The sequence below is a fragment of the Mugil cephalus genome, chromosome 18 (genome assembly GCF_022458985.1).
Source record: "Mugil cephalus isolate CIBA_MC_2020 chromosome 18, CIBA_Mcephalus_1.1, whole genome shotgun sequence".
NCBI lineage: Eukaryota > Metazoa > Chordata > Actinopteri > Mugiliformes > Mugilidae > Mugil > Mugil cephalus.
The window spans coordinates 1,788,077-1,808,702 of NC_061787.1; the positions used below are offsets into that span (position 1 = coordinate 1,788,077).

The 20,626-nt window shown below is 41.7% G+C and overlaps 2 protein-coding genes across 2 annotated transcripts in view; one reads left to right on the plus strand and one right to left on the minus strand.

Annotated features, from left to right (window-relative positions):
* Positions 1–20,626, plus strand: part of LOC124995607 (NACHT, LRR and PYD domains-containing protein 12-like) — a 1,019,357-nt gene that overhangs the window by 215,816 nt on the left and 782,915 nt on the right. The gene's annotated exons all lie outside the window — the stretch shown is intronic.
* tgfbr1b (transforming growth factor, beta receptor 1 b) overlaps positions 1–20,626 on the minus strand; it is a 43,601-nt gene that overhangs the window by 11,050 nt on the left and 11,925 nt on the right. Inside the window, exons 2-4 of the mRNA XM_047568130.1 lie at positions 9,383–9,634; positions 5,746–6,009; positions 2,544–2,774 (exon numbers count right to left, since the gene is read on the minus strand). Coding sequence (XP_047424086.1) covers positions 2,544–2,774; positions 5,746–6,009; positions 9,383–9,634 — 747 coding nt within the window. The remainder of the gene's footprint in view (positions 1–2,543; positions 2,775–5,745; positions 6,010–9,382; positions 9,635–20,626) is intronic.

Sequence of the window (20,626 nt, forward strand, 5' to 3'; positions counted from 1 at the left end):
GACACGCCGCCCCTGTGTGAAGTTAAGTCACCGTATTGGTGAAAAAAGACATTGTCCTAATCCGGTAGCACAGCTGTTAGCTTTAGCTTAGCATAGACGTCCTAATTACTTCTCGCAAAGGTCAATGAAATTAACACAAAGGGATTAACTAGGGCAGATACAGACTTGGGACCATATTCCGTCAAAACTGGCAACACTACATTACATAGCCTATGCTAAGCTAACAGCTAGTTAGCTAATTAGGACAATGACTGGGCTTTTTCTCACTTATCCAACTGAGCTTCCCTTTAACAAAAACATTCCAGGGGATGCATTAAGCGCTGCAGACAGGAAAAATAAAATGGATGAAAGGACACGTAATTAAAGGTAGTAATTATTGACCGACTAAAATGGAAACACGAAGCAGCCACTAGCCGGAGAAGGGCCGGTTTTATTCTATTTTTTCTGCTGTGAGGTAAAACTCTCCGTCCAGAATACACGTCTGGAAACAGTGACTTGTGTGACTAATGCAGTTCCATTCAGTGAGCCACGGAGTTAAAACAAGGCTGAGGGGATGGAGCCTCTGAGAGCGGAAAAGCTAAATAAAAACAACATTTCTGTTTTTCTTCCTACGAAGGCTCCGGTCGGGCTTGAGGGGAGATGAAAACAGAGGCCGAGTGCTGCTTGGTGCTTAGAGCTGCTCTTCTTTAGGTTTCTGGCAGATCTGCACTGCAACAAGTCACGTTGCATTAGCCGTCTTCACCGTTACTGTGGAGAGAGACGGCTGATCTGATCCTAAATAAAGAACTAAATTCTTTAAAGTCCTTCCGCGTCTTCTCTGTATTCTCCCAGAGTTGGAGTCGGCTCGTAGGTTTGGCTCCGGGAAAACCGAGGTGTAGCCGGCCTCCGTTAAGTCGGACGTGGTTTTGGATCTGAAATATGCAACTGTTAAAGACGAGGCTTCAACGGAGGCGGCTGCTCTGACTGCATCATATGCTTCTTGTTGTGACACTCGGCCTCGTCTGTCTGCATGTGTGTGAGCTGGCAGAGCTGTGAAACTCCCCCACGCTGTCTACCGGCCCGTCTGCTCAGTTAATGCTCGCCTCCGCCGTCCTCGCCGCTCGCACAGCTCACTCCTCTGCTCTTCCACCCAAACACCAACACGTCATTCACAGGAGACACGGGCTGGATGAACTCCTTCACTGAAATACTTTTAACGTGATGTCGCAGGGCGTTTTAGTTCAGGGGCCCACATTCAGAACAGTTTCATTTCAAGGGGCGACATTATGAAAGTGCAGCCGCACGTTTCTTAAGAAGACAGAAGTGTAATTTCTGTTTAGTTCTGTATCTGGGTTTGGGGGCTGGGCAGTAGTTTCTATGCATAATCAGATGTTTAAGAGTTTCTACGGGTTGAGAGAAGATAGATTAAACAACACAGAGACATTCAATTACAATACGCTGACAGGCTATTATCGTAAAAAAAAATGACACGCTCTGCTTTCATCGCTAGATTTTTCTTTTTCTTTTTTTTTTGAGTGCATGGGGCGAAGTGAGTTTGAAGATAATTTATCAGTGTGTTACTCTGAAGGACAAATTCCCTTAAACCAAATAAATTGTTTTATTTACAACTTTACAAAAGAGTAAATGATGAAGCTCTTCTTTGCATGTGCAGCCGTAGTTAATTTCACCTGGCAACGTGAAACCCTATTTTCTGATTGGCTGACAGGTCGCTGGGTCAAGAAGCAGACTGTCATGGCCTCTCTTTTATTTACAGTTTATGTCACTAATGTGTGGAGACTTTTATCACTTCTCAGCGTGAGAAATGTCGTTTTTCTATATCAGGTGTTCACAACATTTTCTACTGGTTGAGAGGAATAAATGCTTATTTCACTGTGATGATGAGTAAAATTTATAGAACAGTTCCACACTAGTAGTAGAACAGGTTTGCATGGCCCCATGTTAACACTTTTTGGACCTTTCCATCTTCACCACACCAAAAAACGTGTCATGTTATGTCTCTCAACTCTTACTAAACCTCAGAACAGCTGTTTCTTTTATTGGAAGAATTGAAGTTAACGTCCTTCATGTAATTTTTGCAAATTCATCCCAACACAGGCCAGATTAGACCCAACGGAGGTCCACATTTGACCACGTTTGGGCCATCACAAGACTTTTTTTTTACTTTTGTGAATTGTAATGTCCCTGTGTTAAATCCTGATGAATAAATGTCTCATATCTGGTTCCTGGTCTCATGTCTGGTTCCTGGTCTCATGTCTGGTTTCTGGTCTCATATCTGGTTCCTGGTCCTTAAACTAATGTAAACATGCATTTGTCACATTAGAACATCAGAGCTGATTCAGACACTTCAGACAACATCAGGACATTTGTTCTTCTTCATGGTTCCTAATAAACCAGTTCAGAGGGGACCTTGTAGACCACATTAGACCCTGATTAGACCTGAGAATCTTCTCTGATTTATAAAATAAATAAACCTCACTGAGAGGAACAATGACATGAAGTTACCACGTATGGATACGGAGCTCGTTTCTCGTTGGGTTTCTCACCTTTGTTGTCGGCAGCGATGAAGCCCAGAATGTTCTCGTGCCTCAGCATCACGGTCTGGTAGATCTCGGCCTCCCGGAACCAGGAGCGCTCCTCGCGGGAGGAGAAGATCTTCACGGCCACCTCCTCGCCGCGCCATTTACCCCGCCACACCTCGCCAAAACGCCCCTTGCCAATGCTCTCCTGGAGGATGATGGTTCTGGCGATGGTCCTCTGCACCAGCAGCGGGAGGCCTGGAGGAACGAAAGAATAAATATTGAAAGAGGCCACGCTGAAGAGTTCCAGGGAGGAAATAAAGAGGACGCAGGGAGTCGAATAACGATTTAATTCAACTCTAATGTGCTACGACGAAGGAGATGAATCAATTTGTCAACTGGGAATTAGTTGATTGTAACTGATAGTAATTTAATTATTAATTAGAGACTATATAAAGAATAAACCTGATTATGTCACTGAGTGACCTGGACCAGAGTTCACCACGGAGACAACTTCCTGCTTCACTCAAGGACAATGCAGATGTTTTCATTTTCGTTTTTAACTGGTTGCACTTTCAATTAAAAAAAAAAAAAAACGTTACTACAAAGAAAATGAAGTCTAAGGTTTTACTTTCACTTTTTCCAGTTTTCGTTTCTGTTTTTCAAATCAGACTTGACCATAAATAAATGACCATAAATACGGCATCAGCTTCACTTCTTCAAATTACATTCAACAGATTTATGACTCTTAATAAGAGAAGGAACGGGCTCCTTTTTTTTTTTTTTTATACTTGACCGATCCATTTTTCTCTTAGTTTAAATTGTTTAATCTTAATAAATTACAGTTTAAAGCTTTGTTCGTTTGTGAGTCAGTCAGTGTCGTCCTATGCTGGTCACAGGAGCAGGAATCAGGCTCTAAACAAATGTTTTATGGGGAACTATTGGTTTTATTGATACTTGAGCATCTATTAAAAACTGACTTTTCTCAGGTGTTTGTGTTTGTGACCATTTAGTGATTCACGAGGGACATTTCTTGGTCACAGAAACTTAGTTACACATAAAAGAAACACTCAAGTAAAAAGAAAGATAAAATAAGTAATATCCAGTAAAATAAAAAATGAGTCCATCTTCCCAAACCTGGAGTTTATTTTTTGCTTATTTTGACAATAAAAGGGTCAGAAAGTGTCCTGTGAATAAAGGCTTTGGCACATTTGTTTCCCAGATTACCTGGAACGGTTACTAACAACCTTCAGGGAGCTGTGCAAAGTTAAAGTACAGTAATGACGCCATATTGGCTGCGTCTTTTAGAAACCGACGAAATGAGGGTTAACTCCTTGGTTTGAAAGGGTTAAACACTCGTCTGATTCTGTGAACTTTGTGTCATTTCTGAAGGTTTTCCCAGAAATGCAAACACAGGACTTTGAGATTATTTGGATTTGCAGTTGATTTGATAATCGGTCTAATAAGCAGTCGAGCTTTTTTCTTTTATGCTACATTTACACTCAAAGCTAAGAGTTGAGTCTGTGTACTTAACTTAAAACTTAGTGAAAAGCAGACAAAAATAAAAGTCGCAGACGGAGAAACAATCACATAAATAAACACGAGTAATTAGCTGAAAGACACAGAAAAAGGAAGAGTGTCACTCAGTGTGGGCTCAACCGAGACCTGGACAACTTCAGAGAAGTTTCCTGAAGTTTATTTTTGCGTTGGTGTGACTGCTGTTACAGTAACTGTTACAAAACCAGTTTGAAATGACAGAACAATATCAGAATATACTTTTTCTTTTTTTGTTTCTAAATCACAGAATGTAGAGAGTCACCGAACCAAAGGGGGCGACGAGCTTTGTTCTCAACTACACTTCAAATGTACATCTCCAGGATATTTATAAATGCACATAAACTAGTGACAAAGGAGATTTATTCCAACAACACAGATGACATTTGTGCGAAGGTGATAAATGGTACTGTGTCAGTTTTTATTAGAGCCACAGGCATGTGTTTCAGAGTATTTGGATGATTATTACATAAATAAAACTGAACATAAATGGGTTTAGAGTTTAGGGAGTGAGTCGTGTGTCGGTAGAAAAACTTTGCCCAAAGAGTTTTGATCAGATACGAATTTCCACTTTTATTACAGCAAACTGTTGATGAGGAAACGATAACGAGGACAAAAGGAAGTTTTGATACCACACACACACCAGCGAGTCAGGTTTGAGTAGACACAAGGACTTTAGTCCAGGTGTTTGCGGGGCAGTGCCATGAAGGTGCCAGTCTCCTCGGAAATGTGCTAATTTATGACTAGCATGAAGGGCAGCGTCTGTCAGGGAGCAGTTTGTGAATATGCCGCCTGTATCTGGGACATTGGGTTATTGTAATAAAACTTCTACCTTTTTCTGCACCTGCAGGGTTTTTCTGCTGCACATGCAAACACACACCAGAACAGTGTGTGTTCTCCTGCGAGCTATAATATGTGGAAAATACAAATACAAAGAGGTGGAGATGGTTTGGATATAAAATAGACCGAGCATCAACAACAACGACGGGCACCTGAGGAGCCGCTAATTCACGAGTAGATACGGTTTAAAAAGCAGCAGTTTGCACGGAATAAAAAGAAGCATTGACACGAGGGCCGGGTTTTAAAAGACTTTGCTATTCAAACTGAGGTTCATTGAAAGATCCGACAGCCACATGCCACTCCCTGCGTCCTCACACCCAGTCTGGTTATTGAATGAGTTCAGACTTTTTAATTCAAATGTTTGAAGATAAATCGATTTAAAAGTTTAGCGCAACCATTTTCAATCACAGGTCCCCGACTTTCAGGGGCCCAGACTCAACCAGACAAACTCATTTCATCATTTTGTCGACAACCAACAAAGGATGTGAATAATGGGCTTTTACAGGAGTCGTCTTTAGTTGATGTTTGTTGGTCTGATTTTAAAGAAAGACGTGTGAAGGAGATTCAAAACACAACAAAAGGCTCCAACTCCGAGAGCAGTGTCACACCTGAAGGCTGATTGGATTTAAAAGATTATGACCACAAAGAAACAACAAAGAAACTAGAGGGAGAACCTATGACCTATAATTGTGTTTACCTTAGTTGATGAAAGCTGCACTGAACAGAACAACTGTAGTTGCACTTATGAATGTGTGTCTTTGTGCTAAATGTGGTCATTTCCTATTAAAAGATGAATTACAGGACTGAGTGGGAGGGAAATCCCACAGCGTCGTACCTGATCCGGAGCCTGAGGTGGTCATGTCGTAGATGAGGTCCTTCAGCGTGGTCCCCACCGTGATGAAGGGGTGGTCCATGGAGGGGTCTTCTTCGTTGGGCACGCGGTGGTGGTGGTGGTGGTGGGCCCCGGCCCCTCCGGCCCCTCGGTGGCTGTGGCAAATGTAGAACGCCAGGACCAACAGCAGGCAGAGCACGCACACGGGGACGGCGATGACGGCGGCGAGCGCCACGGGGCCGAGGGGAGGGGTGTTATCATCGGGTCCTGCAAAACAGAAAACAAAACCAATCAAATACTGTCAATGTTTTATTTTTTTAGTGCTGTTAAATGATCAAAAGTTTAACCAGATTAATCTCAGGTTTCCAGTGGATTAATTCTGATTAATCACAAATAAACATCATTTTTAATCTATATTAGTCAAGTTTCATTTTGCATGAGCAGAAACAAGGGAATATATCCACTTTAATGTGTCCCTGTTGCTACTTGTTGACTTTGTCCGGCGAGAGGAGAGCGAACCGCTTCTTATTTACTCTCAGTGCGTTTGCACCCACAGTTTAATGGAGCTACGCTCAAAATCCGACTTTCTGAATGTGTCCTTGTCCCAGTTTACATGCACCGGAGAAAACTGAATTACTGACAGGAACATGTCCTCCTCCTCCTACACACTAGGTGGCGATACGCGTCTTTACCAAGCGGCTAATACCAAGTTTAACTGAAGTCGTTCATGTGTCAGACCCGCATTTCAAACAACAACCAGATGGAGAATAGTTCAGCTTTTTAATCTCGTACGTAATGTGTGGGTTACGTATGGTGCAGATAGATGGCGCTATCCCTCAGGTGGCTCTGTTTCCCTTCTTCTTCTTCTGCGACCGGCGGTTCTGGAGCATGTGCACACGCGTTATCCTGGAGAAAACCGAGTTCCAATCACATTATCTGGGCGTCTTAATCGGATAAGCAGAACTTAGCCAGCATTGGCAGCGTGTCTTTCTCTTGGCTTGGTTTGTCTTGTCTTTAGCTTGTCTTTGTCTTGGTTTCGTTTGGTTTGTCTTGATTTGTCTTTGTCTTGGTTTGTCTCCAGCTGTTAGCCGCGTTAGCCCAAGTGCTAGCAGAATCCCCGACTAACATGTGCTTGGCTTGGTTCATGTGCTGTTTGAAGCTGGAAAGAAAACTCCTTCCTGCAGAGTGTGATGATACTTTATGTGTCTCCACTGGTCCCTCTTGGTTTCTTTTTTGTCCTCAAATGTCCCATGGAGAGGACCAACGTGCTGTTTAGCGTCTTCCATCTTTATGGGTTGGATCAACTGGTGCTAACGCTAACTCTACTTGGACAAACTGAGGCACGTTCACAGTCGTTCTTCTGCAGATGCTTCATTGGACTAAAAAATTAATCAGATTAATAAAATTATGAATTAGTCCACATTAATGTTTCCAGACCTATAATATTTAAGATGAGAGCGATCGAGTGACGTTGCCAACGCTTCTCAATATACGGACGGTTGGAAATGGATGCGCTAGCCGACGTGCTAAGTGGTGCTGGGGCGCGTTCCTGCTCGGCTGATGGGAGGTTTGGCCTATAACTAACACACACGTTGTGTTTCCCTCATCACATCTAAAAGCTCTGAGTTATATTTAACTCCGTCTGAACGCTGCAACAATCTGCTGCGTCTTCGTCCACCTACTCGATAGTCGCCTGAGAAACTGGAAGCCAGAGAAGATCAGAGGAATCATCCAGGTACATAATTCAGCCGTTTTATCTTCCTTTGCCGTATAACATTTAGGCAGCAGTCTCTCAGGTGTATCTGGTGCTACCACTTCCTAGACCGTCCCCGTTAGCAGCACAAACTCTTAACTTTTCTCTCACTCGTCATCTTCTCCCAAATAAAACCTATATTCACATCATACCCACAGCTTAAGATGATCAACTTCAGGAAGGTAAAATAAATAGGTTTGCCAAATGAATAACTTAGGGCTGTTTGCATCTACTGTGAATATGGTGTATAACGTGTCAAAGTGATTTATAAATATTATAAAAAATAAATATTTTCCAAAAACTCATTCAGGATACAACATGCACCAAAAAAAAAGCAGATTTCAATCTTGTGAAAAGTGGAGAAACCACAGTCACTTCCAATGCTAGAAGCCACTTGTGCAAAGTTGTGGACATTTCATTTCGTTCTCTCCTCACGGGCGCTTTTTGACTCGTATGGGTGATTCGGTTTCTCAGAGCAGCCAAGTGCAGCAGCAGGAAAAATTCGTTTAAAAGGATTTTTCTGCGGAGTTGGTGCTGCCGGTAGACGCCATTAATGACGGGGCACAGAAAACGCAGCGAACAAGACGTGGGTGAGGGCGGAGGGACTTCAATTCAAGGACATGCTGCCACAGGAAGAAAAAACAAAAACAACAAAATGGCAGCAGGTGAAAGAAAACATGAAAAGCCACTTAATACTGAACAGACAGTGTTCGCCAATGTGAAAGTTGAATGAATAAGTGGAGACGGACGGATGGATGCAGAGAAACAAGCCGCGAATCAAACAAAGGTCTTCAGAAAGAAAAAGTGGGCGATTTACGCCGCGACTTTTACTTTAGAGATTTGGCTGATTTGCGCACGATGAAGATGACAAAAAAAAAAACCTCAGCAATTATTACAAACTACTAGAGGTCCCCAGATAAAACATATTCATCCAGTGCTTTAGTAAAACTACTGCGAAGTGGGACGGCAGCAAAACCGAAAAAAGGATTTTTTGACAGCAAACTGAACGAGTTTTATCGATTTCTCCCAAACCACCAGACTCCATTAACAAAATGGATGAATTTGGATCTGAGCTGAACTCTACCAGTGATTCTGTTCTTTAATTCATGGCCAAATTATTTTGTGCTCCCTCTTCCATCTGACAAAAGCACGGAGCCATTTCACCGCCATCGATTAAAGCTGCCTTTTTTTAACGCGCTCTGCTTCAAATTCACTATCCAACAAACTTTTGTTAAAATATTCCCATGGGACTAGTTTAATTAATACACCACTGGTAATCTGTAATAATCATGGGAGGTCGTCTGTGATCTTAATGTGAATCGTCCATATCTGTAATTTGTGAAGAAATATGTCCTTAACCTTAAACTAATCCCGTGTGAATCTGCATCTCTGTGTTTTAAGGGAGAGTTTTTACTTTTTTGAGTTTGTTTGATTCTGGTCTTTTTTTCTGCCTCGTGCGTCTTCAGGATCATGCAGGACGTGCAATAAATCAAAGTGTGGACAGATATTAGGGAGTAAAATGAAGAACATTCACCCATTTAGACCCAGGATTAAATCATTTTATTCATGTGTAAAAGTGGAGCATTTTTTTAAATTTTTATTATTTTTTTGGTCCTTTCTTCACCGGGATCAACAGTATCAAACATATATATTTTTTTATCTATTGTAATTTACAAAGTAAGAGTTTTTCTATCCTCATAAAACTTTGACGTAGTCGGCAACATCTGAATCTCAGGACCAGGTCCCAGATAAAACTAATCCCATGAGAATAGGATTCATAAATTCACCCCTTTATTTATAAAAGAGAAATAAAGTTGAAATATAAATAGAAACAGCAACAAAGCAGCATTGATTTGTGCATAAGAGCATAAAAAAAGCAGGGTTTACCGGGGATGCTATCGTAGTTGGGTTCTTTGTTGCAGTAGTCCGTGGTGCAGCACATGGGGAAGATGCCGCTGTCCTGTTTGACGGACGGGGCACAGATGAAGGGCCGGTCTCGCGGGATCAGCTCGTTTTCGTGCACACATTGCCGCTGCTCGATGGTCAGCTTGCTGCCCGACTTGCGGATCCCGACGAAGCAAACTCCGTCCGTGGTGCAGCTGGAGTTGGCGCTGCAGCGGTCACAGTAACACCGGAGGGCTGGAGGAAGAGGAGCAGACACGGGAAGACACTTGAGTTTCTGTTCAAATGTTTGAACTCCAACCCGGGAACAGGTCACACGGCAAAGGAGCATTTATTTCCTGTCACTTTGCCCCTTTTCTTTACACACTTCAAACATCTGAAACGTGGACATAAATAAAAAGTGAACCCGGCCACAGCAGCAGAATCCTCCTATTTTATTTATTGCAAATACTTGAAATTCTACGGGCAGTTTTGTAGTGGGAATAAATCAATGATTCTCCAACTTCACGTGTTTAATTCACCTCCCCACTCTGCTAAGCATCGCAGGGGAAATCTAAGTCTTCTTCTCAAAGTTTGTAAGACCTCGGTCGCGCCGCTACGCTGCCAGAATTTACATTTATAATCTGGTCTGAGTCCACATGCGTGTGAACCCACAGTGAGTCCTGGGTCCCATTAAAGGCCTAAGTTCTTCCTCGTCACAGAGTTCAGTGAAATGACTGTGGAAATCTACTGATGTCGATCCTTTGGCTGCACTTAGAGGTGACGCTGGGACACGGTCATGATACCGTATTAGCATCCGGGCCGGGCAGACTTCCTCCGCTTCATATCCACCCTGATATCTTTTTTTAATTTAGCATGCATGCACTTCTCTGATTCTGACCCCACATCGCTGACAGCCTCCAGGGATCTGTAACAGCGTTGAACGTCGCCTGTGATCCTAATCGCTTCCGATTCAGCCAAATTTGTGGAGTCATAATTGCACTGCAGATAATTCTCGTAACGCAGCTGTAGATAAAACTAATCCAGTGTGAATCAGCATCTCTGCGATTTTTTTCACGTAAGAATTATGAGGGCCGAGTTAAAATGATTTGCGTGTTTACGTGGGGGGTGTGGTTTAAATGTACTCCGACATGGGCTTGATTGGGACATGAGGGAAAAGTGCTTGGATTCATTTGCACGTACGGATTCTTCATACATCGCAATTTTTTTTTTTTTGGTCGAGCAGTGTTTTCTGGTTTTGAGTGTACACTCAATTTTAGTAGGAAATCCACGCAACAGTTTGTACATGAGGACCCAGAAGAGGAGCTGAAGTCATTCATTCAGCCACTAATGATCACCTGAATAAAAGGTCTGTTCATGAGTGATGAGCCTTTATAAAGATTCTGGCCTTGAAGCTGTGAACCAAACTAAGGAGAAACTAATATGAACTGGAATTAACACGTTCACCTCTTCTCATTTCAGCCTTTTTGCAAAAAAAAAATCCTCTTTAGGACGTAGCCAGAGTAACTGAACGCTGCTCATGAACGTGTTGCAGCTCATTCATGGTCTCGGTCTCTTTTCAAAGACAAGACTCTGAAGTTTCCATCACAAAAGTCAGAATCTCTCTAAGTGGTTTTGTTCTTGACTGATCAAAGTTGGCACACGGTTAAAAAATAACAAGCTGAAATAGGAAGAGGTTGGGTTCGCTGACATTTTTGGGTTTTGAAAGAAATGCGTTGGTTGAATCCTATAATGACTTTTACCAATGAAACCAGAAGAAAATTACTTACAGCATCGTGCAGCATTTACTCAAATACAACTCGTGAGCAGAGCTGTGATTGGTTCAGACACATACTGATGCCCTATAAACCACCCAGAGGAACGATAGAGGGTTAAACTATTTACTGTGAGTCCACTGTGAGCGATTCTGTCCTCAAATAACGTCTCATCCTGTGGTTAATTACTGCTGTGATCATTGATGTTGACGTAGAAGGACAGTGACATATTTCCTCAATAACGTCAGGACGGAGATTAATAAATAAACAATGAGGTAATGTTGTTGGTTCTGAAACAGCAGTAGGTAGAGATCCATTAGAGACAGTAGCTGTTCAGATATTCCACTGGAGTAAAAAATATTCTGGAGGAGACACGTGTTATTAATGAAAAGCTCCATCCAGGATGGATGTTAATCCACTCAGTCACTGCAGGACGACTTTGCACACAAACGCACACTGACTCATTTCCCACCAACAGTGTGTTGCGTTGGTGGCACAGACACAAACAGCAGCACAGCTAGACGGCACATGGCCCATGTCAATAAGGGACATGGATCATTGATTTTGTGGTTTTGCCGTCCTGCAATGTTTGGACAGGGACACAGTGTCCAGAGTTTTGGCTCTGGATGCCGACATGAGGTGGAACTGAAGTGACTTTCAACTTTAAACCGGACACGATAATTAATTTTTACTGAGAAACGTGGTCTGAGCGATTTATTTTATTTTTTATTTATTTATTTTTTTTGTATATCATGTTACAAAACCAGAAAAAATAGCTGTTATCTGATTAAGATTTTTAAATGCAAAAACAGTCGTATTGTCCTCAAATGAAGCAGGAAGTGGTCTCCATGGTGAACACTGGTCCAGGTCTCAATAAACCTCAACAAACCAGATCGCTTGTGTGAGAAAGTGTAAAATTAAATCTGAATATCGTTCCAGCGTCAAGTCCGTGCTCTGTTCAGACCAACAGAAAACATTTGAAATCACTCATATAAAACCAGATGTTTTTGAAGAAGGAGTTGTTTCCATCATTAATTATGCGTCCAGTTTGCTTTTCCCACCTATCTGTACATAGCACCACCAAGCCACGCCCACACATGCAGGACGTTTAATGTCTCCGAGCGTCAGAGCCACAGTTCAGGGCATCTTTAAACACTCCTGAACACCGAGAAGTAGCGGGTCAGACGCTAACGGGGAAAGAAATGTGTTTAATGTAAAGGGAGTCTGCTCAGCAATCCCTCCGGCTTCGGGGAGCTATGAATAAACCAGGTCTCGAGCTGAGAGTCTGGTATCAGTATGCAGCTCAGAAACACATCATGTACGGCTGAACAGGTTAAAGCAACACAACACACTCCTAAGATAAGCACGGCTGAATAATTAACAGGGCAGGTGCCCAGTTTATGGAGTAAAGGCGCCGATAGGCAGATGTTTTATCAGAAGGAAATCTGCCCTACGGGGAGAAAACCTCAGGCCTTAGGCTCTAAATATACATAAGTAGGTAAATACAGTAGCAGTGGTGGATTAGCAGCGATGCCCCAGATCCCACACCAATATTTATTAGCCAATACGACCTCAAATAAACTCCTCAAGTCTTTCGTTGTCTTCTCCACGAGTCGACTGGGTTCAGCCCAATAAATCTTTCAGTCTAAGTTAAGGTTAATGTGGAGAGAGGAGCTCGTACTTTGTGTTCTCTGCTCCAGAAATGTTCTGGTCTAGCGTTTGTTCTTTTGCCACATTTTTGGTTGAAAAATCCAGATTCATTAATACAGTTCTCTCAGACAGCAGACGCGTTCAGTCACATGACTTTACTTCTGTTTTAGTGGCGCTTGGCTAACGTCAAAGCTGCTACAAACCGAAGAGGAAGAAGACGTTTTGAATCTAGAGGGACGTAGTTTTGGTTTATGGTGAACCTAAAATAAACAGGCTTGGCTGAAATTCGATACAATCCTTTTCTGATCATTTTAAAAATGCCTGGACTTTTTTTTACTAAATTAAGCTAAAAGCTGCTAGCTGCAACCCTATGCACATAAATCCTAAAGTCTTCTCCTGGAGTCGACTGGATTCAGTCCAATAAATCTTTCAGTCTAAGTTAAGGTTAATGTGGAGAGAGGAGCTCGTACCTCGTGTTCTCTGCTCCAGAAATGTTCTGGTTCTCCAACGCTGCCATAAACTCCATAACCCTCTCTGGAAGATTAGTCTCCAGGAAACTTTTCTCTCCTTTTAAACGTTCAGTGTTTGTTGTTGTTGTTGTTGTTGACCTGAGTGGACTCCATGGATTGTGTTTAGATGATCTCCTATTACCACCTCACCACACATCCACACTGTGTAATTCATCATTTTCCAAAAAACAGATAGAAGGAAAACAATGTTCTGACGCTACAGGGTTGTAGTTTTGGTTTATGGCAAAGCTATCGGGCTTGGCTGGAGTCTGATACGGATCGGGACATCGCGAGTTAAAAGAGACGAGAGAACGTTACAACACTTCTGTTTTAGTTTTAGTGCATCACTCACAACATTCTTTCTCGCTCACTCACGGAATTTTTGGAATTGTCTGGTGTGGAGAAATCCAGACGGGAAAAACTCAAGGAGGTGAATAAACTACAGCGCCAAACAACAACAACAACTGTGTGTGTGTGTGTGTGTGTGTGTGTGTGTGTGTGTTGTGTCTCACGGCGGCGGATCAAACGTCAAACATACGCCGGAGCGGAGACAGCTAAATAAAAACCAGCTGACGCCCGTCTCCTCTGACTCAACCTCAGCTCAGATAAGTCACGATAAGTCCCGTCTGTCCAAACACATGCTGCAGAAAGGTATGTCTCAGACGTCAAGAAGTAAATGAAACGTTACGTTACGCGCTAAATGGCTCCTGACAACATTTGGTTTTCCTTTATTTTGTTCCGCGCAGACGGCGATAAAAACTAGACTCACTACTGTCTCTCTGGTGAATGCTCACATCTCCCCGAGCAGGCAGTGAAGACTGGGAGGACAATCTGATGCACTCATTGATTGTGGATCCGTGATGCAGCCACAACATTATGACCGGAGACCTTCCAGGATCAATCCACACACACTGCAGGTTGTTGTGTTTCGAGTCAACACACAGATGAGTCAGCAATAGACCCAGAGCACAAACCAGATTATATTATCAATAAGCCAACACCTCGTTTTCCTCTTGCTCCTCTTCCTCGCGGAGACTTCAAATTTCAATTCCCAGCATTTGTTTTCGAGACAAACTACCAATGAAACAAGTGAACAATGAATCCAGATCTGCAGACGACGCTGCACAATAGAGGAAGAAACACTGGAGGACAACAAACATCCTTGTAGACGTGATAAGTAAAACTCAGCTGTGGGAGAAAACGCACAGAGCAACTCGGTGATAATCAGAGCTTGGGGGGAAAACATGTTAATTGCACACGAAGCCCGATAAATAATCCAGCAGTAGCATATGAGTGGGCTTCAGAGGCAGCCTCGTGAATTTAATTTCACTTTCTCATTGGGAGCAGCATGTTGGTTCAAGCGGCTCCAGGATACGAAGGTTGTTTCAGATATGCGCTGCTCTCACATTTAAACTCTCATCACAACGTGATGTTTTCTTTTGATTCTTGGAAAAAGGTTTGTTTGTGAAAAGAGATGTTATTTTGACAATGTTAATGTGCTGTAATTTCAGATTTTTTTTTTTTTAAAGAAGTGGTTCAAGGACTTTGGCTCTTTTCAATCTCTTCTCTGTGAAAGCAAAATATCTTACAAAAAAAAAACAAACAGAATTTCCAGAATTTTTTTCCCCGATTCAAAGACGATAAACAATCAGCTGATCTAAACAATAATCCTCATGTGTACAGTGTAAGATTAATGAGGATTAAAATGAATAGCGCCTTTTAAAAGAGCTTCCATTATTCCATTATTCAAAACTGATCCCTCTGCAGATTTACATTACTGATATAAACGCGTTGGCTTTAATAAGTCTCAGTCCGTCTGCGGCTGAACATCTCTTTTCAATGAAAGTTTATTTATTATGTACAAAAGAATAAAAACACAGATCACACACAAATATAAGTTTGAAAAGGAGCAGGAAGAATTAAAAACAGATTAACCCTTTATCACACCATGATTCATTAAAATTAATTGCATGTCCCTATTTCTAATGAATGGATTTAATATAGAAAATTGATATATTATCAAGCAGCCTAACCAATATACAGTATATAATAATTATTATATCAATAAACTTCATTACAATAAGTATAATGCCCAGTACTAATAAATAATAGTTATAGAAATAGTACAATAGTATATGTAACAATAATAAGTATCCTCCTATGGACGTATATTTACATTTTTTCATCCAGTGTTCATGCAACCTTTATCTTTCTCCTTGTGTTTTGAGGACGGCGTGTTTCTAATTGAGTTCCTAAAATCCTAAATGCGTTTGACCATAAGTGTGTCTTTGAAAACGAGGACAGCTGGAGATAAAATGAGCAGTGGGACCCACACAGGCACAAAATGTGTCTCGATATGATGGACTCATTATGAGCGGCAGAGACAGACACAAGGCCACACTCTCACAATGTGGTCAGACAGGATGTAGCTGCAGACGGCCAGACTAAACACACACACGCACACACACACACACACACAGCGTAGACCAATGGGAGGCCTCGCTGCTCGGGACTAGTGTGATGTTGTGAACCACAACAACTATGACGTGTGCGACTGGTTACGAGTCCTAACAAAGAGGCGGCGCCGTGGACCCACGTTACCGTTAATGTGACAGCGTCAGAACTGAAAACACACACAAACTTTAAACTTTTTTTAAATTTTAAGGCATTTTGTGACATGCAAGTTGAACAGAATTGTTGTTGCAGGTTGACCAGTCTGCATCTTTAGAGGTGAAGTCCAGACAAACGTTTGGTCTCAGACATGTTGAAGCTTCACTTCCATCCATGCAGCGATAGAGCTAAGGAGGCTAAGCTAATTAAACACTCACTGGAACCAGATGAAGCACCCAGATCAGTCTGGTTACTACCGTTAGCATCAGCACCGTTAGCATCAGCACCGTTAGCATCATGGTTCCCAGTATTTGAAATAGGATCTCCACCTTTACATGACAATGTTTTGCAATTCAAATTTGCTTTGCCTTGGGCCAAGAGTGTTAAATGCAAACTGAGAAAACTACAACATATATACTAACAGGAAGTGAAGGATACATATAATACCGATCTATTAAGAAGGTGTGGGATAAAAAAAAACAAGTCTAAACTTCCTCCCACTCCTTTTCAGATATGTAAATATTATATGGAATATTCGGTTTATGTTTATTTTACATTACTTCAGTTCATTGCGTCCATTCCTGTGTGATTATTTTGCTTTCTTTTTACATTTTTGAACTAAACTAAACTTAAAATTTAGACTAAGGCACCAATAAAGCGTCTGTCTAGACGTGAAAGATGGGATTTCAATTCATCAAATGCTTGGACCCATCTTTCAGAAACGAAATATAAAAACTGTGAAAACATATTCCATCACTAAACATATTCAGATTCCAGTCAGAGGCATAAAATACTCGACGCTGTGAAGCTGGAACCAGAGAACGAATTGAAGCGTTTCGTGAAGGAAAACTACTTAAAGTCCCGTTGGCGGCGCCGAGCTTCTTGCTGCGTATGGTAAACTTTATTCTGTCGCTCTCGTTGTATATTGTTGACCAGGCAGCAGAGCCACAATTCACTACAAAGCTGCCGAGTGCCAAGAACAAATGAAATGAAATAAAAGGATTTTTGTTCACGTATTCAGAGTTCACGCATGAAATGAAGTCGGAGGAATCTGCTGCATTAAATTTACATTATTGAAAATGCGTGTGCTGGCAGAGACGCGGTAAAAAAAAAAAAAGATTATTCTGGAGGCCGGGTGTAAATCAGCCTCTGCACTGACTGAGCTTTTTGTGTGAGCGCTGAATGGAGTAGAAAAGAGGAGATGTTGTATTTCAAGAGTTTTCTTTGTAAAGGAAACACTGGATTTGGGTGTGCGGGGAAACAGTGGGGCTTTCTGCTGCATGTGTTGGTTAGCAAATAAATTACGAGCACTTGAATTAATGTGACGGTTCAGCTTTACCAGACACTTCCTCCCGGCGCCGTTACTGTAATGTTAAGACATTCGGATACTTTGTTTGTTTGTTGCCACAAAGAGAAGTAATTAGTAGAAATCTAATCAATGCAGTTTAGTTTTCTCTCCAACTGATTAACAGTTTCTGTAGTTTGCACAGTAAAGACACGAACAATAGTTTGAAACCGTATCAAATGTGCATTGTTTTAATATAAAAGGAAGCAGCATGAGAATAACGGGCGTCTCTATAGTCAGTGATTGAATGCACAATTATTTTCATTTCACTCATCGTTCATTCAATTATTTTTTTTTTGTCTTAAAGACACAAACCTCATTCAGCTGCTCAGTTACTTGTGGCAAACTACTGTTTCTACTCTGATGGTTCCTCTTCTAACAGGAACTATTCATAATAACCAGGTCCTCCAGCATTCACACTGACGTGGATATTTTTCCCCCCATATATTTTTATTTTTTTGGTTTAAAATACTGAGGCAACTACGTTTGGAACCAATTTGAAAACCATGTCAAACTTCAATTTTTACAATCAGTCTCTGTCACATTCGCTCCGACATCATCAGCTCCTCTACACGACACCTCGATCTGCAGGATTCACAGAAATCACAGGAAGGAAGAAACGTAGAAACGCCATTTGGCTTTGGCTGAATTTCAATAAATGAGATGAAAATTGTTCCATTTTCAATCGGTGCATGCGTGATTTCACGTCAGCCCACCGCAGCTCCCAAGGAATCAGAAACACTTTTACACGTCTGCAAACACATTTGGTGCATTAACACATTTTCTCAGATGCAGCCAGGATAAATTTGATGTCACGCTTTTCTTTTGAGCAGCTCGATGATGGTCAGTGTGAACCTGCACAGAGCTCCAGATGAAAATGAAAATGACATAAGTAAAAGCTGTGCAGTGATAATTCACTTTGTATTTTCACATATTGTCAGGAGACAATGAAGTGAAACCAAATGATTCAAAGTAGTGTTGTCCTCATTTGTCTCAACACGTCAACTTTATCTGTTAATATCAGGTTAATTAGCTTCAGTTTGCTCATGTTAACACTTTATCGGGCTGTGTGAGGAACAATTAGTCACCTGGACCAACGTTTCTGAACCAAAGGAACCATTAGGAAACGTAAACCTACACTTTGCTTACAGATTCCACAAATAACTGAATTCACAAATGCTCGGATGCGATAGATAAGTCAAATAAAAAGTCAAACAAATTGTGCTCAGTGCTGTTCAGCTGCTTCTTTGTTCACTGTGCTCAACTTTAAAAATGTTTCACAATGAATTAAAAGGAAGGACTCATCTGACAACTTTAAAAGCCTCTTATGAAAGCACCACTCACTGAAGAGCAGATTAATCTCAAGGCCATTTGTTGGAAAGGTTGAACCCTTCAAAGAGGAACATCCCTATCATTGCATCCTGAGTTTTCAGTCTCTGAAACATTCAAAAAGCAAAATTACAGTCCTTTTAAGGGACAGTATTACTGAGGCAGTGCCAACTTTCCACCTGAGATCACAAAACAATCCCGTCACGCTCCGCTGCAGTGGGTGAAACAAGTGTCTATTGAAGGAAAACAAAAGGCGGAAATGTTCCCAGTCCTCAGCGGTTTGAAGTTATCATTAATATTCTGACCCACAAACAAACAAAGGTCCACTGTGAAATCAGAGCTCTGCCATTTAAGAGTTTTAGAACTCTCTGCCTCTGCTGGTGTGTATTATGTGGTGATAATTAAAAACCCACCGACGTATTTTAAACTCAGAAAGAATTTGAGCCGTGCGCGGGGCACATTGTGATTCCACCGATTGTGTCGTGAGGACAGAAACTCAATATGAAAATAAAAAAAGGTTTTAATTTGAAAATGAATGAAACGCTGAGCACAGAAAATTCAGATAATGAAATTCCACTGAGGAGGCTGGGAGCATTTCAGGCCAGTGTCAAGGCATCAAGTGTGTTCCAGCCACAACATTATGACCACTGACATGCTCTGCTGGGAAACTTTTCTTCCTATTCTGTTTATTGGAGTATCTGTGATGAACCAAGCTTCCCTCTGGGGACTAATACAGTATTTCTGGTTCTGACTGACCCCTGGTGTGAATCCAGAGGACTTATTAGGTGCGGTCAGAGAAAAATGCACGGGCAAAATTTGTAAATGCACCCAGAAACAAGCACTGGTATCACCTCTCAGCCACGTGAGCATGCAGAGTGCAAATCTGACCACAATCTAAAGGAAAAGGAAAATGTTTTCCCAGCGTGCTGAAAGGTTTTTATAGGAAAAAAAAAACCTCAACATAAGGTTCAGGTAGCAGAAGTAACGCTAGCTCCGTCTGTGAAGACTTTCAAATATCCAGGTCATGACTACAAGGTAAGACAAAGGCAACAAAGACAATCTTTGTTCTGTAGCACGACTGAACCCACAGGAAGGCGTTGTCTCACTTGCTTTTGTTTCAACTTTATTTTCTTAAGGTCAACGCTGCAGTCACCTGTTAACACCACGTATACACGGGGCCAGGAATGTGCAGGAATTATGGCATGTTGACGACGCACTGGTCGCTGCAGCTCATCTCTCATCTAATAATCTAATGTGCAGAGCAGAATGGTGAAGAAAACTCAGATCTCTGAGCAGCTCGTTGATAAACGAGGCTTCTCATCAATAATATGGAACCGGTTCGGGTATCAGAAGGCGGATGTAACTCCCACGAAGCCTAAACTTACTGAACTAAACACACAGCATTAATGGCAAAACAGAAAGTTAACTTAGCATAAACAGCGTGCAGAGCATGTGAAATAAATGGCGTTTAATAAAAGGAACACACAGACAAAACAAATACCTCATTGGCTTCGTGCAACCAAGGAAACAGTCAAAGTCTATATGATCAGCATCAAAATATCACCAGAGCATAAAATAAATAAAACAGTGCATGAGAATAAACGTAACTTATATAAGTTTTCAATTATGACATTGAAATAGAAAGAAAACTAATTAGATAAATCTAATATCTAATGAAGTGAAAGGTTTTGCAAAAACAACAAATTTATTCCAGCACCTGAAGAACGGCCGGAGCCAGCGAATGAGTCAGGAGGAAGGAAGCAGCCGGAGCCAGCGATGGAAAGAAAAACCGAAGAACGCAGAGACAGACCGAGTCACAGACATGAATTTGTTATGGGCCGTCGCTCCGCGGGGGACCAGCCCACACCAGGTCCGTGCAGGTCCTGCAGCCCCACCACTACCTTAGCATGGGCAGTTCCTTCTGAAACGAAATCGATCCGGGCAATCTGATTAAGGCTAAACACGATTCATTCAGCATCGCCGGGAGAAAGATGAAGGCAGAACAAAGTGGAGGAAAGAAAGACAGATTGCC